A 14,875-nucleotide genomic window follows, 5' to 3' on the forward strand; every position below is an offset into this window, starting at 1 on the left:
ATACATTTGAATAGAACATTTGTATAACCCTGCATCAACTTGGATCTCATTGGCCATCAATATCCCTGATATTAGTCCAACCTGCATTTGTTTGTATGTAGGCCATATGATACTCTGCTGTGCCCTAAGTCTATTCCTAATGTTCTCACTACGGTAATTTATAGACACACTGGCACTCTATTGTTCCTTTGTCCGCTCATTTGTAGACCTGCTGTACTGTTGATGTGCACACCTGTTCATTTTGCCTGCGTCCACTCATTCATAGACCCCTGGTGCTCTGCTGGCGTACAGTATTATTTGGCTGCCCGGTCAGTTGGCTGCAGGGTGAATGACGGCTCACCCTGCTGCTGCTGAAATTCCGGGCGGCATTAAAAATGATTTTCCCTTTGAATTGTAGCAACTCAGAGGGAGAAGTAATCTAGGGTCTGGATCACTAGGACCCGAATTACACTTTAAAAGTCACTGTGCCACTATAGACGTAGCAAAATTACATCTTTGGTGGTGTCCAGGTCAGAAGCAGCAGAGAGCATGCAACACAATGACCTGCTTCGCTCTCCTGCTTATGCAGCCACTAGGTCATAGGTATGCTGAAGTTTTACTGTGTCTGTGTTCATTGGTTTGTAGGTGTGATGGTGCTGTAATGCTCATGCACTCACTAGCTCCACTGGTGGTCTACAGTTCATGCACACACTAGTTCCAAGACCCGCTGGTGCTCTGCTCGCTCTACTTTACAAATACTTAATGTATTTATTGTCACTTTGGGCTCAGCTGCACATGGGTCTCTAAATGATCTTGTGCTTGTGTGAAATGCCAGCAGTTCTGTGTGAGAGAATGCATGTGAAGTGGAAAACTCAATCATCATTTTACGTGTTGGTTTAAAAAAAGAGGGATACACAGAATAATAACTAAGAAGCAGTACATCATGGAAGATGGATAAATGAGCTTTACATTTTGTTTTAGAGACTGGCAGGTTATAACAACCCAAAGATATCCACAGTCACAATTACTGAAGGAAGGATAGTCATGGAAATCATCCCACATCTTTGTAGGGAGTCTTTTTGCCTTCCTCTGGATCCAAACAACCAGTGCTGAGTGGTAAGGTTGAATTTGATGAACTTGTAGCTTTAGTTTTAAGGGTTGCCTATAACAGTACATGCATGTTTCAGCCAGATCCCTCACTGAAGGCTTTAATGATGGGAAAAACTCAATACAAAAATATACATGACCTAACCTTACATGTTAGAATGATGGCAGTTTAATAAAATGTCACACTTTAAAGGGAACCTGTACTGAGTAAAATTATTTAAAATAAACACATGAGGTAACTTCAAATGAACATTGCATAGTTACCTTGCCATCAGTTCCTCTCAGAAACTCACAATTTTCTTCTGACAATGATCCCTTCCAGTTCTGACAACATTTTGTCAGAACTGAAATATATCAGTTGCTGTCAGTTATATATCAGTTGCTGTCAGCTACAGCTGAGAGGAGAACTGATGTGTCCATGTTTCCCTATGGCTCAAGTGGGCGATGTTACAGTTTAACTGTGTACTGACCAGGAAGCTGTTATGGGGGTAATGGCCATTTTCAAAATGGAGGACGGAGAATTCCATTGATCACAGTGGACAAACAGGACACAAGAGAGGAGAAAGAGATTGAAAAGTACACGGGAGGTAAGTATGACCTGTGTATGGTTATTTTGACTTTTAATTCTCAGTTGAGGTTTTCTTTAAGCTCTAGTGATTTTGAAAAGCTCTTGCTAATGTACAGTAATGCTATGAGTGATTTTTATAAAATCACATCACTCAAGTGAGAACAAACACATAGCATTACATAAGCAAGATATTTTAAAATCACAAGCGCTTAGAAAAAGCTTTTGTAGTGTGAACCAACCCTTAATTCAACAACACATAACAGTTTACAGATTAACCCTATAAACTAGACTTGTAAATATTTTGAAATGAATTGCTCAGTCTTTCATAGCACTTTATTTTTCCATTAAGTTTTCACAATCTGACATCTGACAAACTGTTCACCATAAATAAGGTACCATAAAACACTGATCCATAATACATAAAAATACTTGTATAAATATAAAAATGCATACTGATGTGATCCTCATGATGTAGATCAAGTGGCAGACGGAAGATACTGGTCTGCATTGTTGAGGTAGTGGATTAAAATAAACCCATCACGATAAAACTATGGAGGCCATTTATTGACTACCTTATGCCCAGGTTGGTTTCTAGCTGTCACACTGCTCCTGCGGCTATAGAGCTGAATGACTCAACCCAACAGTTATGCAGAATCCCTGACCTGCATACGTTTCCAGGTAGGCAATATAACATGATTACAGCCAGATAATCGGCAAACACACAGAAACTGTACTTATTTCTGCAGTATAACATTAATGTTACCCTCCATATTTCTGTCACTACAGGTTTACTTTACAAACAGGTTATTGGTACCATAGTTTAAAAAAAAAAAAAAAAAGTTCCATGGAAGACTTTATTGTGGCATTTTCTGTCCCATGTCCTTCCAGCTTTTTGACACAAAAATATCTCGGCTTTTGGCCATGGTCACAAGAGCATGTCCCATGTAACAGCCGTTGAACTGCCCAACACCATCATTTCGGCCCATTGACAAAAGCATGGTCACTGCACCTGAAAGACAGCAAAAACAAAAAGTTGGCCCACATTTCCATTGGCATTAGGTTAGGTGTGTCATCAGAGGGGTGAGCGTGTCTAGTAACCCCATAATAAAACTGAAGGCAGGTCCATGGTAAATATTCTTCATATATACTCTTAGGCAAAGTGAACATTTACTGCATAAAACAGTTTTTTTCGCATGCTTTTTGTGCATTAAAATGTACATTCATATGCTAATTTTCGCATGCGTTTTTTCAGAACTGTTAATTTAAGTCAATTGGAAAACGCACACGATTTTTAATAAGCGTATAAATTACTTTGATACAGTGCGTGTTAGCTGTTTTTATATATACATGTACAGAAAGGAATTCATTAACATTTATACCAGTTTTGTGAACTATGAACACAAACAAAATCTTTCCAAACTACCGGTACATCGTGGAACACAATTCCTTTCTCCCCACTGTGCTCGCTCGCTATTTGGTAGGGGTACTATTAGGCTCCCAAACTATAAATGCATAGTTAAAGAGTAGCTTGAAGGACATTATTATTCACTTTTACATTAAATATCCTGGTTTCAGACCCCCCCCCCCCAATATTCCTGGGAGACCAGAGGTCTTTTCTACTGATTTTAGAGCCCTCAGTAAATGAACATTCTGCAGAGATCACCTGCCAGTACGAAAGATGTGGCCGCCAGTGATACATTTCAGAAAGTGAATCAGGGAAAAGAAAAAATGTTACAGTGGGCAAACACTGACTAAATAACTTAATAATATTATAAAATAAGCAATTTTACTCATTGTTATTTTAAACGACAGTTGATCTTTAACATAAGTATTGCTCTACCTGTTTTATAAGGCTTAAGAGGCTTGTCCTTTAGGCCGTTGATAATATTGGTGACCGCAATCTTGGCATGCAGGCCAGCATGGTAAGCCATTTTTGGTTCATTTAGGTTGGCACAATCGCCTACTGCATAAATGTTGCTGTATCCTTCCACCTGAAGAAAGTCATTCACTTTAAGAGTGCCATTGCTTGCCACTTTGTCACCTTTATAAAATAAAAATAGACAGAATGCTCACACAAGACAACACACACTTCACATGACATTGATGTAGATTTGCTGCATGTTTGGAGAGCCAGGGGGAAAAAAAAGAAAAAAAGTTGCTGATCACCATCAGCCCACCAGTATGTAGATACAGAATTCTAGAAGCTCTCATGTAAAATCTCATTCCATTTATTAACAGTTATACTGTACCTCTAAAAAAAATGGAGTAAGGGCTTGTTTTCACTAGCCCCTGCGCGTCCTACGAGACGCGGCGGCACTTCCTGGTGCCTATGGGATTCGTTTTTAAAATGTGGGGAGGGTTTTTGTGACTATTTGAGGGATTTATCTAGAGGATTGTGCTTTGTATTGAATCTTATTGTAATAAATTTATTTTGCATATTGGTATAATTATGGTGGCCCTATGACCTTTTGTTGCCAAATAGTTATATACTCTTAAATAATTGGGTTGGCCCCACCCTATATTATGCAGGGACATTAACCAATATACAAGGTACCATCACCTTCCCATTTAATTTATCTATGGGATTCGCAGCCATTTGCGCAGAGAAATGCTGCAATGCCGTCCAAATCGCTATGGCAAGCGATCCGGACAGCTGCTGCATTATCCCCTATGGCAGAGTTTCCGTGCGCGATTTGTCTCCGGGGAAACCGTGGATTCCGCCCGACTTCCGCACTTTTGGAAACGGGCCCTGAGGCATCTCCACTCATCAGGATTTGGACCAATTAGGAGAGGTCGCCGTAATAAAGGCATGGGGAGCAGAGAAGAGCATCATATAAATGTTTAGGAGGGGGTGGTTCCCCCTATTTGCCTATATTCACTGCACCCTATGTGGCAGCTAATGGTTACATAAGTCAAAGTCTGGCCTTGCTCCACTGTTTCATTAGATGCCTTGCACAAAAGCAATTTAATAAATGCACAGAGAAAATTTAAAGCTGACAAACAAGGGTAGAATTTTCCACAGCATAGGTTCGCCAGTGTTGAGCTTCCATCTCATAATGCCCAGCATGACCTCTGAATTGACGTTAGCAGGCTAGTAGGGAAGGAGATTGACACAGTGACCAGATTTCCGAACCAGCATTCCCATGAGTACAGGTTTGAAAACATCACTGGCAGTCAGAGGTTAATGCCAGGTAGTCATGTCTAGAAGAACTAATGGACAAGAATGTGATTTGTTTGATCAACTGATACATTTGCAAAGCTCTGATTTGCTGTGATCACATCCTGCTTTAGCACATGATCATGACTAGCAAATCAGAGACTTACATATCTATCATCTGATCAAACTGATCACATGCTTCTCCATGAGTTCTCTTAGACATAATCATCCTGGGCATTATAGGAAGGAAGATGAGGGCTGACAAATACCGCTGCACCTGCAATCCCCACTAACAATCACTTATGCACTAAATTTCTGTGAGTTTCTGTAAGTTTTCGTTTCCTATGCCATTTGTGAAAAAGAGCAACCTACAATCTGAGATACAGGGCAACCATACAGATAGCAGTTCAGCATATTTCTCTAGTCATCCAGTGCTCTCTTGTACCCACCAAATACACTAACGTAACAAGATGAATTAATCTTCACTCCTGTGCAGCACAGAATCATGTCAGCAGTGATCACCTCACTATCCTTGTCCAAATGGATTTCCATATTTTCTTGCACCACATTCAAAGTCAGGTTATCCAAGTTAGCAACTTTCTGACCTGTTAAATAAACAGAAACAGTTCTTCAATAATATCTATTCAATAGCTTATAGCTTAACCACTTAAGTACCAGCAGTCTCTGCCCCCTTAAGGACCAGAGGCCGCTGGTACAATACCGACAGAATTCAGACGAATCGATGTGTATACCCGCCGCAACCACCGCACCCCAGGATCCTCCTGACATAGACTTAGAGTCATGTGAGCCGGTCAGGAGCCACTTTCATTGGCTCCTGAACGTGTCTATCAAGGTAAGCCAATGGGAGCTGCTCACATTGATAGACACGGCCAGGAGCCAATGAAATCAACTCCTGACCAGCTCACTGGGCTCTGCCGTCATAGAGACAGGCAGAGCTAGTGAGCTGCGGCGAGAGACGTCGGGATCGAGCGTCGTGATCGGCGGAGAGCAAAGGAAATGGCGGATGTGCGCTGCGGGCGGTGACTGAAATCTACACCCTGCCAGCCAGGAGCCCACCAAAAAAGGGCGTAGATTTCAATCACCGCGGGCCTTAAAGAAAACCTGTACTGAAAAAAAGTTCCCCTGGGGGGTACTCACCTCAGTAGGGGAAAGCCTCTGGACCCTATTGAGGCTTCCCCCGTCCTCCTGTGTCCCACGGCGGTCTCGCTGCAGCCCACGGAACGCACAGGTGACAATTGTCGGGCTGTGCAATATTTACCTTTTCTGGCTCCAGCAGGGGCGCTGTTGTGGCTTTTCCCATGGAGATAGGCGAAAATGGCCGATCTCCGTCAGGTCCGCTCTACTGCACAGGCGCAGGAGATTTGCGCCTGAGCAGTAGAGCAGCCCAACTGAGATTGGCTATTTTCGCCTATCTCCGTGCAGAGAGCGGATACTCCGCCTGCACTGGAGCCAAGAGGTAAATATTTACTTCGCCGCCGCTCCGGGAGGATTTTTGCCGCTGCCGTGGGACCGAGAAGGACGGGGAAGCCTCAATAGGATCCAGAGGCTGAAACAAGCATGGAGCTAATCCTGCCAGAATTGAGTCAGAGTACCTGATCTGCATGTTTTAAATGTATCTGTGCCTTCAGCGCTGGCAATTTCTGACCCGTCCTGTACTGGTCCTTCACTCATTCAATCAAAAGTACTGGAGATTTGAAGAGGACAAATTGAAGTTTAAAATGCTCTTAGCAGCAAAAAAATGGTGACCTACCCAGTACTAGTCTTACTCCCTTTTTCATTAGGATTTCCTTCACAGCACTCCTAACACGGGGCTGGAGCTCCACATCTGCTAATGCAACCTTTGAATGGACCAACGTAACCTGAAAAATAGAAATCAAGGAATCTTTCAGTAGACAATTTCCAGAGCTAATATCTGTAATTTTCAGAAAAAAGATTTAAGGTAAGCCAAACAGAAAGTACAAGAGATTCTAGAGCAAAGACGCACATGGTAATAATTTAGCACAGAGATGCAAAAAATTAGTATAAGAGAAAAGTTAACAAAAATAAAACAAAAAACACAAATGATATGGAGAAGGTTCATTTTCTATCCATTATTTACAGGAGCCATGTTTCTATAAGTTTCTGAGCATGGGCCTCTGTAGTTGAATTACATTTCTTTTGCATTTCAGAGTTGCATGTACAGTATGTGTGAACAGGCATTCCATTTGCACAAGCATTTGATCACAGGTACACACTGAACTCCATACAGTGAACAGGAAAGGACTTCAAATACAAAATAAAATAACACAAAGCAGGTCAAATGGAAATAAAACATCAGTATAGATTTTTCAATCTACATTCTAAAGCTGTGTATAATATCAAAATCTTTCCAAAGTATTTCATAGCCAAAGATCAGACACACAATACATATTTTCATGAAACAAGTAATTTATTTTCAAGCTTGTGAAGAAAAAATCCAGGGTTGCCGGAAGCCCAATCTGTTGCAATATCACTATGTCACAGTGGTAAAGCTTATAAGACAATATAGATGTACTTACAAAAATGGGTTGCTATAGGAGGCAACCACTCGAACCTGCATGTGGGGAAGTGCCAACCGCACTCGGCCTTGAAGACGTACTGTGGTGGTTGCAGCTTCAAGAATACACACCCTCTGCAAATTTCCAAGAACGAGTCCCCTGGTCAGGGGGTTGACTAGTGGGAAACTTGTAATTAGTAGAAGGTGACCCCCAAAATGTATATTTTTTGGGCGCCTCCTACTATTTACACGTTTTCCTTTAAATTTCAGATCCTCTGTCCTCACAAACCAGAAGTGTTTGTGTTACATATTGATCTTTATTCCATTACTCTGTATGTAATTCCATTACGGTTCAAGACAGCTGTGTCTGATATATACAAGTGGCACAAGTTGCATCTTCCCAAGTATTTCCATTACAGATTAGCTGTTTGATTTCCATTGAATTACATCTACAAACTGAGCCAACCAAACCCAAAGGCTGTTAGTTACGTAAATGGCAGCTGGTATATTGCAACTGCCGGGCTCCCTTGGCTGAGTTCCAAGTCAGTGAAACTGTCCATGGAATGTCTGAACAGAAGTTTATACGTAGGCTGAGCGGCTTGAAAAAGACTTTCAGCTCGAAACAGCGGGCTATCGCCGCCATAGCCTACTTTTTACATTGACTATTATGTCATTTTAATGGCATTTCAATAAAGAGTTGATTTTTTTTACCCTTATTTTTGTGGTGCCAGCCTCAGTATATATGCACACTCACCTAAAGGATTATTAGGAACACCATGCTAATACGGTGTTTGACCCCTTTTCGTCTTCAGAACTGCCTTAATTCTACGTGGCATTGATTCAACAAGAGGCTGAAAGCATTCTCTAGAAATGTTGGCCCATATTGATAGGATAGCATCTTGCAGTTGGAGATTTGTAGGATGCACATCCAGGGCACGAAGCTCCCGTTCCATCACATCCCAAAGTTGCTCTATTGGGTTGAGATCTAGTGACTGTGGGGGCCATTTTAGTACAGTGAACTCATTGTCAAGTTCAATAAACCAATTTGAAATGATTCGAGCTTTGTGACATGGTGCATTATCCTGCTGGAAGTAGCCATCAGAGGATGGGTACATGGTGGTCATGAAGGAATGGACATGGTCAGAAACAATGCTCAGGTAGCCCGTGGCATTTAACCTCCTTGCCGGTTATCCCGAGCTAAGCTCGGGGTAAGCAGACGCGGAGGATTCCTCAGGCCCTAGTGGGCCGATTTGCATATTTTTTTTTTCAAACACGCAGCTAGCACTTTGCTAGCTGCGTGTTTGTTCCGATCGCCGCCAATCCGCCACTACCCACCGCGAAAGAGGCCCCCCGCAGACCCCTTGTGCAGCCTGGCCAGTCAGCGCCAGGCTGCGCTATGGGGTGGATCGGGACTCTCTCTGACGTCATGACGTCAATCCGATCGTCGCCATGGCGACGGGGGAAGCCCATACAGGAAATCCCGTTCAGAACGGGATTTCCTGTTGGGTATTTGCGTCGGCGGGATCGAAGGGGTGAAGCATGTAGCTAGCGCTAGGCTAGCTACATGCTATAAAAAAAAAATTGCAAAAAAAAAACAAAACATCCCGAGCCCGTGCGCCGGCAGGGAGGTTAAACGATGCCCAATTGGCACAAAGGGGTCTAAAGTGTGCCAAGAAAACATTCCCCACACAATTACACCACCACCACCAGCCTGCACAGAGGTGCAAGGCATGATGGATCCATGTTCTCATTCTGTTTACGCCAAATTCTGACTATCGAGACTCATCAGACCAGGCAACATTTTTCCAGTCTTCAACTGTCCAATTTTGGTGAGCTCGTGCAAATTCTAACCTCTTTTTACTATTTGTAGTGGAGATGAGTGGTACCCGGTGGGGTCTTCTGCTGTTGTAGCCCATCCGCCTCAAAGTTGTGCGTGTTATGGCTTCACAAATGCTTTGCTGCATACCTCGGTTGTAATGAGTGGTTATTTCAGTCAACCTTGCTCTTCTACCAGCTTGAATCAGTCGTTCCATTCTCCTCTGACCTCTAGCATCAACAAGGCATTTTTGCCCACAGGACTGCCGCATACTGGATGTGTTTCCCTTTTCACACCATTCTTTGTAAACCCTAGAAATGGTTGTGCATTAAAATCCCAGTAACTGAGCAGATTGGGAAATACTCAGACTGGCCCGTCTGGCACCAACAACCATGCCACGCTCAAAATTGCTTAAATCACCTTTCTATCCCATTCTGACATTCCGTTTGGAGTTCAGGAGATTGTCTTGACCCCTAAATGCATTGAAGCAACTGTCATGTTATTAGGTGTTCCTAATAATCCTTTAGGTGAGTGTACTATTGATCAATCCCATTGGTAATGGGATCTTAGGCTTGGGCACACAGAAGCTCCTCTTTTGGATGAGTGCGCCTCCATCCATCTTTTGGTACCTAGTAACTATAGTGATTTGATATTATGTTACTTATTTGTTTAACCTCCTTGCCGGTTTTCCCGACCTGAGCTCGGGGTAGAAAAAATAAGCTATTAGCGGTGATCCCGAGCTCAGGTCGGGGTAGGCATTGCAGAGCTTTACCTTTAGTTGTGGAGTCCCGCACGCGATCTCGCTGCGCAGCGGGACTCCAGCCTCTCTCCCCGGCAGTGTGGGGTCTTTCCCTGGCTGCCGGGATCCCCCATGTCCCCGCTATTCTTCCGGGGACCCGGCAGCCAGTTGGAGCAGCGGAGCCGTGGTGGTGGCAGCAGAGCGGTGGTGGCAGCGTGACGTCATCGGGGGCGGGGCTAATATTGAAAACGAACTTCTCTATATTAGAGAAATATAGAGAAGTTCTTTTATATGTATATTAGCGCCATCTTGTGGGCAAAGAGAAAACTGCAGCACAGGAGCCCAGAATGGTACATTTTTTTTTATTTTGCTGCAGATCTCCCTGCCAGAATGATTTTTTTTCAGGTTTTAGGGTCTGAAAGAGTGGAAAAAAATTGCACCGCTTTTAGACCCTAAAATCTGGAAAGAATCAGAACGGCAAGGAGGTTAATGCTTAACCTATTTTAGTTCCTGGACGTAGAAACTACGTCCAAGAACCATGCGCGCTCCTGCGGCCGATCGCGCGCGCGCTCCCGGCCCGCGGTTCGTTAGCCAGGCAATCCGTGAATCGGGCTATGGTGCCCGATAACTGATTCCTCTCCTCCGCTGAAAAAGCGACAGCTTCTCTCGGAAGCTGCGCTTTTTCTGGCTGTAGCGTCCCCCATGTGTCTCTCTAAGCGTATGTTACGCTTAGAGTGACGTCATGTAAACAAACTCATGGCTGCCATCTTGTGGCCAAAAAGTAATACTACAACTAAAGGTAAAAAAAATAAAACTCAAGACACATTTACATTATAAAACTATTGTTTACATCCCACCCTCCCAAAAATACCCAAATAAAAATGTTTAATATAAAAAAAAAAAATTACAATAAAAAACAAAACAAAAAAAAACATGTAAATATTTACCTAAGGGTCTAAACTTTTTAAATATCAATGTAAAGATGAAATATTTCTAAAAAAATTTTTATTTTAAACTTGTAAATAGTGATAGAAGCAAAACGGAAAAAATGCACCTTTATTTCCAAATAAAATATTGTCGCCATACATAGTGATAGGGACATAATTTTAAAGGTGTAATAACCGGGACATATGGGCAAAAACAATACGTGAGTTTTAATTATGGAGGCATGTATTCTTTTAAAACTATAATGGCTGAAAACGGAGAAATAATAATTTTTTTCCGTTTTTTTCTTATTCTTCCTGTTAAAATGCATTTACAGTAAAGTGGCTCTTAGCAAAATGTACCCCCCAAAGAAAGCCTAATTGGTGGCGGAAAAAACAAGATATAGATCAGTTCATTGTGATAAGTAGTGATAAAGTTATAGGCTAATCAATGGGAGGTGAACATTGCTCAAGTGAAAACGACGGAACACGAATGGGTTAATATTTGAATATTGCGTAAATTATAACTTTATAAAAGCTGATTGGCCTGCCTCCTCCTCTTCACAGGCCTTCACATTAGTTCTTTTGATGCCATAGAAGTTCAAGATTACAACTTTTCACTTTGGTTTATCAGCTTGTAACTGTTACTGAGTATTTATCCAATATTAAATCATTCTTCATAGTTTGCTGAGTTTCACTTGTCCAGATTTCCTTTCAGGCCTGGAACCCACTAGCAGTAATTTTCAAAGCCTTTTGTAAGTGCTTGTGACTTGAAAAGCTCTTGCTAATATAATGCTATGGGTGTGATCCCACTTGAGAGATGTGTTTTTTTTAAAATCCCCAATAGCATCACATTAGCAAGAGCTTTACAAATCACTAGTGCTTAGAACAGTGCTGTTAGTGGGACCCAGGCCTCCGGCTTGGTTTCCATCTATGACTTGATTGCATTTTCAGCATCACGTAGTGATGCGAACTACAGGGACATCAGAAGTGCATGGACTGCAGTGTTTGATGTCCTCATCCATGCTCTGCAATTCATTGCGGAATCGCAATGCCTTGATGCTTGCATTCCTGCACGTTTGCGTTGAAATCCCATTTATTATAAATGAAATTGGTAGCTCATTGCCTGCCGTGTATAGGTCCTTCCTACATATGACAAGCTCCAGGTAGCGGGTAAGCTATAGCTGGTCTCTGATGGGACAGTATTATATATGGAAATTACTATTCTGAATAAAGGTACCTTACCTCCTTGTCTGGATAATCAGTCTTAACTTCTGCAGCCATTTCAACTCCAGCTGATCCTCCACCCACAACAACCACGTGTTTTGCTTTTTGAATCTGAGGTAAAAACAAACAAACAAAAAATATTAGCATGCCTCTCTAAACAAGCAAATAAAGAATGTAGCTGTTCAGTAAATGTTTATCTGTGAAGTTCTTATGTGAGACACAGAGCCCTCTTTTCCACAAGACCTCTTTTCCATGGTTGGTCGTGTCTGAGGACAGCTCAGATGCAACTCCATGAGGAACGCCTTTCCACTGTCCGTGCCGAACGCTAGCAGGGCCGGATTTCTGCGTAACATGTTGGCGCTTTATAAATACAATAAATAATAATAATAATGAAGGCCTGGGCCTTGGGCGGCTATAGCTCAAGGGGGCACCTGGATGTAAAATAGGGGTGGCTACATATGAAAGAGAAGGCTGCAAATACATGAAAAAGGGAAGCTGGTGCCCAAGTGAGCTGTACATGAAAGAAAGTGGATGCAGTGCATGGATTTTACTCCTGAAAGAGGGGGCTACAAGTGGAATGAGTAGGGCACTGCTGCCCATGGAATGGTGGCCCCAACATACTTGACCTAGGGGCGGAAAAAGTATAAATCTTAAACATTAGCAAGTGTTCTGCCGGTGAACGGGAGCAGCTGACAGGCGGTGAATTTGCCTCCTTAAGCTGTGCTTGGGAAAGAAGCTCAAGTCTAGTTTATGTCCCTATGGAAATAGCATATTTCAGCTGTGACCTTTTAGACGGTGTAAAAATAAAGGTCTCTTTTACAAAAACAAGGCTAAAGGTGACAAATTCACCACCTGTCAACTGCTCTCAAGCACTTTCAGGTGCTAGGAAGAGCTTAGTATGAGTAGTTGGGAGGCATCTGTCTCCTGGAGTCACATCTGAGTGTAGCTGCATTCAAGCATTCAGACATGACATACTGCAATTTCCTGCTGTTAGCTAGCTATAGTAAGTAGGAAATGTGCAGGCTCTGGTGATGTTTTGAATATGGGGATGAAGGAAAGTGCAGAGTGACACCTAGACAATGCACCTGGGAGGCAGGGCGAATGTGAGGTGGTAGGGCGATTGTGAGATGGAAATCTGGAAGGGGTGCAACAGCACGGGGTGAAAAGATCAGCTCAGTTTTGTCTTGGTTAAGCTTTAGGATCCTAGCTGACATCAAGGAGGAAATAGTTGAAAGGCATGAAGAGACCTTGTCCATGGTGGTGGAGGAGAGATCAGGAGTATGGAAGGAAATCTGAGTGTCATCGGCATAAAGGTAGCATTTGAATCCCAGGAAGAGTTTGCCAATTGAGGAAGTGTATATTGATAACAGAAGTGGGCCCAGAACAGAGCCCTGGGGTACCACAACTGAGATGGGGACAGCAGTTGAGGAGGAGCCGTTAAAGTCTAGTAATGTGCTAGTACCTACAGCACTTCACGTTTGTACATTTATTAAATGATGAATAAGACAAAACTAATTCGCCTGTTGCTACCACTGTCATTTATGCAAACAATTATGAAATGCCCTGATTAAATATTGATGCAGCATCATCTGCTAATACTTTTTTTTCTTAAAATGTTTTGCTGTAGTTGCAGAATATTACTGTCGAGCTGCAAAGTGTAAAACAGAGCTCTTCTCTCTTTACAAAGTGTGTTCACAGGAATATATTTTTTTATCATGGCTCTCTGGTCTCCTGTGAGTCTGACCCTTTCCACCTGATCACAGGTCTCCTTAGATACAGTTGCCAAGGCAACATGTTCAGCTTGCAGATCAATGGAGCGTTTGTCTGTTCAACAGCAGAAATCAAACACAATCTCCACCAAAGTAAAAAGAAAATGATCAGAGCAGGCATTCCCTGTTAAATGGGCCATAAAAGCATCAAGTCATCTGGTCCATAGCCTATTTGACAGAAGACAGCCCTCACGTTAATTATGAGATAACAGGAGCCTTTTTAGTATTAGTCTTCAGTAGGAAGGATTGGGTCTTCCAGTCTACAGTCTTTTCTTTCACTTTTGACTTGTATTTCTGCAATATCTTCATTGACAACTTTGATTTGGAATTTTAATAGAGACCTTATTAGAGAATGTAGTCTTACACTTGTGATTCTTTTTAACAGGTTTCTCATTTTTCCCAAACGTGGCATGTTTTATTATGCTGCCTTTTGAAGTGTTGCTATGTCGGTTTGGAAGTCGATCAGAATCAACTGTAAATTAGACAGGGTCTTCTTGTAATTTTTGCAACAAAACATGCAGACAGATTACAGGGGCTGATTGCAGCCAAACAGAGCCACCCGGGAGGACGGTGAGGGACACAGCGGTGCTCATGGGGCTGGAGTAAGCCCTGGGTAAGTATAAAATCTTTCTTATTACTGCTCTCAGGTGAGTAAAAGCCCTTATGCTTCTCAGATTGCATTATTAAAATAGAAAGATGGGTATTATGTACCCCATGTTTGTTTCTTACTTTATACAGCACCATGGAAAGGCCAAGAAGGCTGATGACATATCAGAAAGACATATCAGAAAGGCATCTCTCAAGCTAATTTAGACACAGATATTATGATAAGCAAACGCATCATGAAACAAATCTGAATTTTTACATTTGGAGACCGTGGGCCAGATTTATCAAAGCATTACGGACAGTTTTTTCTTGTTAAACTGTTCTAACCAGCAGAGGAACTGTTCTGCATGATAAGAAACTTCTTAAATTCTACTTAATAGCTGCAGTTTAGCATGGATTTCTAGAGCTGCACTACAGTTAAGAAAAGTGCAAATCTATCCATAAACGG

The 14,875-nt window shown here is 42.2% G+C and overlaps 1 protein-coding gene across 1 annotated transcript in view; it reads right to left on the bottom strand.

Moving 5' to 3' along the window:
• Positions 1-1,988: 1,988 nt before the first annotated feature.
• Positions 1,989-14,875, bottom strand: part of AIFM2 (AIF family member 2) — a 62,119-nt gene continuing 49,232 nt past the window's right edge. The window contains exons 5-9 of the mRNA XM_068257468.1: positions 12,071-12,163; positions 6,583-6,691; positions 5,261-5,416; positions 3,495-3,695; positions 1,989-2,663 (exon numbers count right to left, since the gene is read on the bottom strand). Coding sequence (XP_068113569.1) covers positions 2,509-2,663; positions 3,495-3,695; positions 5,261-5,416; positions 6,583-6,691; positions 12,071-12,163 — 714 coding nt within the window. The 3' untranslated portion in view covers positions 1,989-2,508. The remainder of the gene's footprint in view (positions 2,664-3,494; positions 3,696-5,260; positions 5,417-6,582; positions 6,692-12,070; positions 12,164-14,875) is intronic.

Source organism: Hyperolius riggenbachi, chromosome 10 (genome assembly GCF_040937935.1).
Source record: "Hyperolius riggenbachi isolate aHypRig1 chromosome 10, aHypRig1.pri, whole genome shotgun sequence".
Taxonomy (NCBI): Eukaryota; Metazoa; Chordata; class Amphibia; order Anura; family Hyperoliidae; genus Hyperolius; species Hyperolius riggenbachi.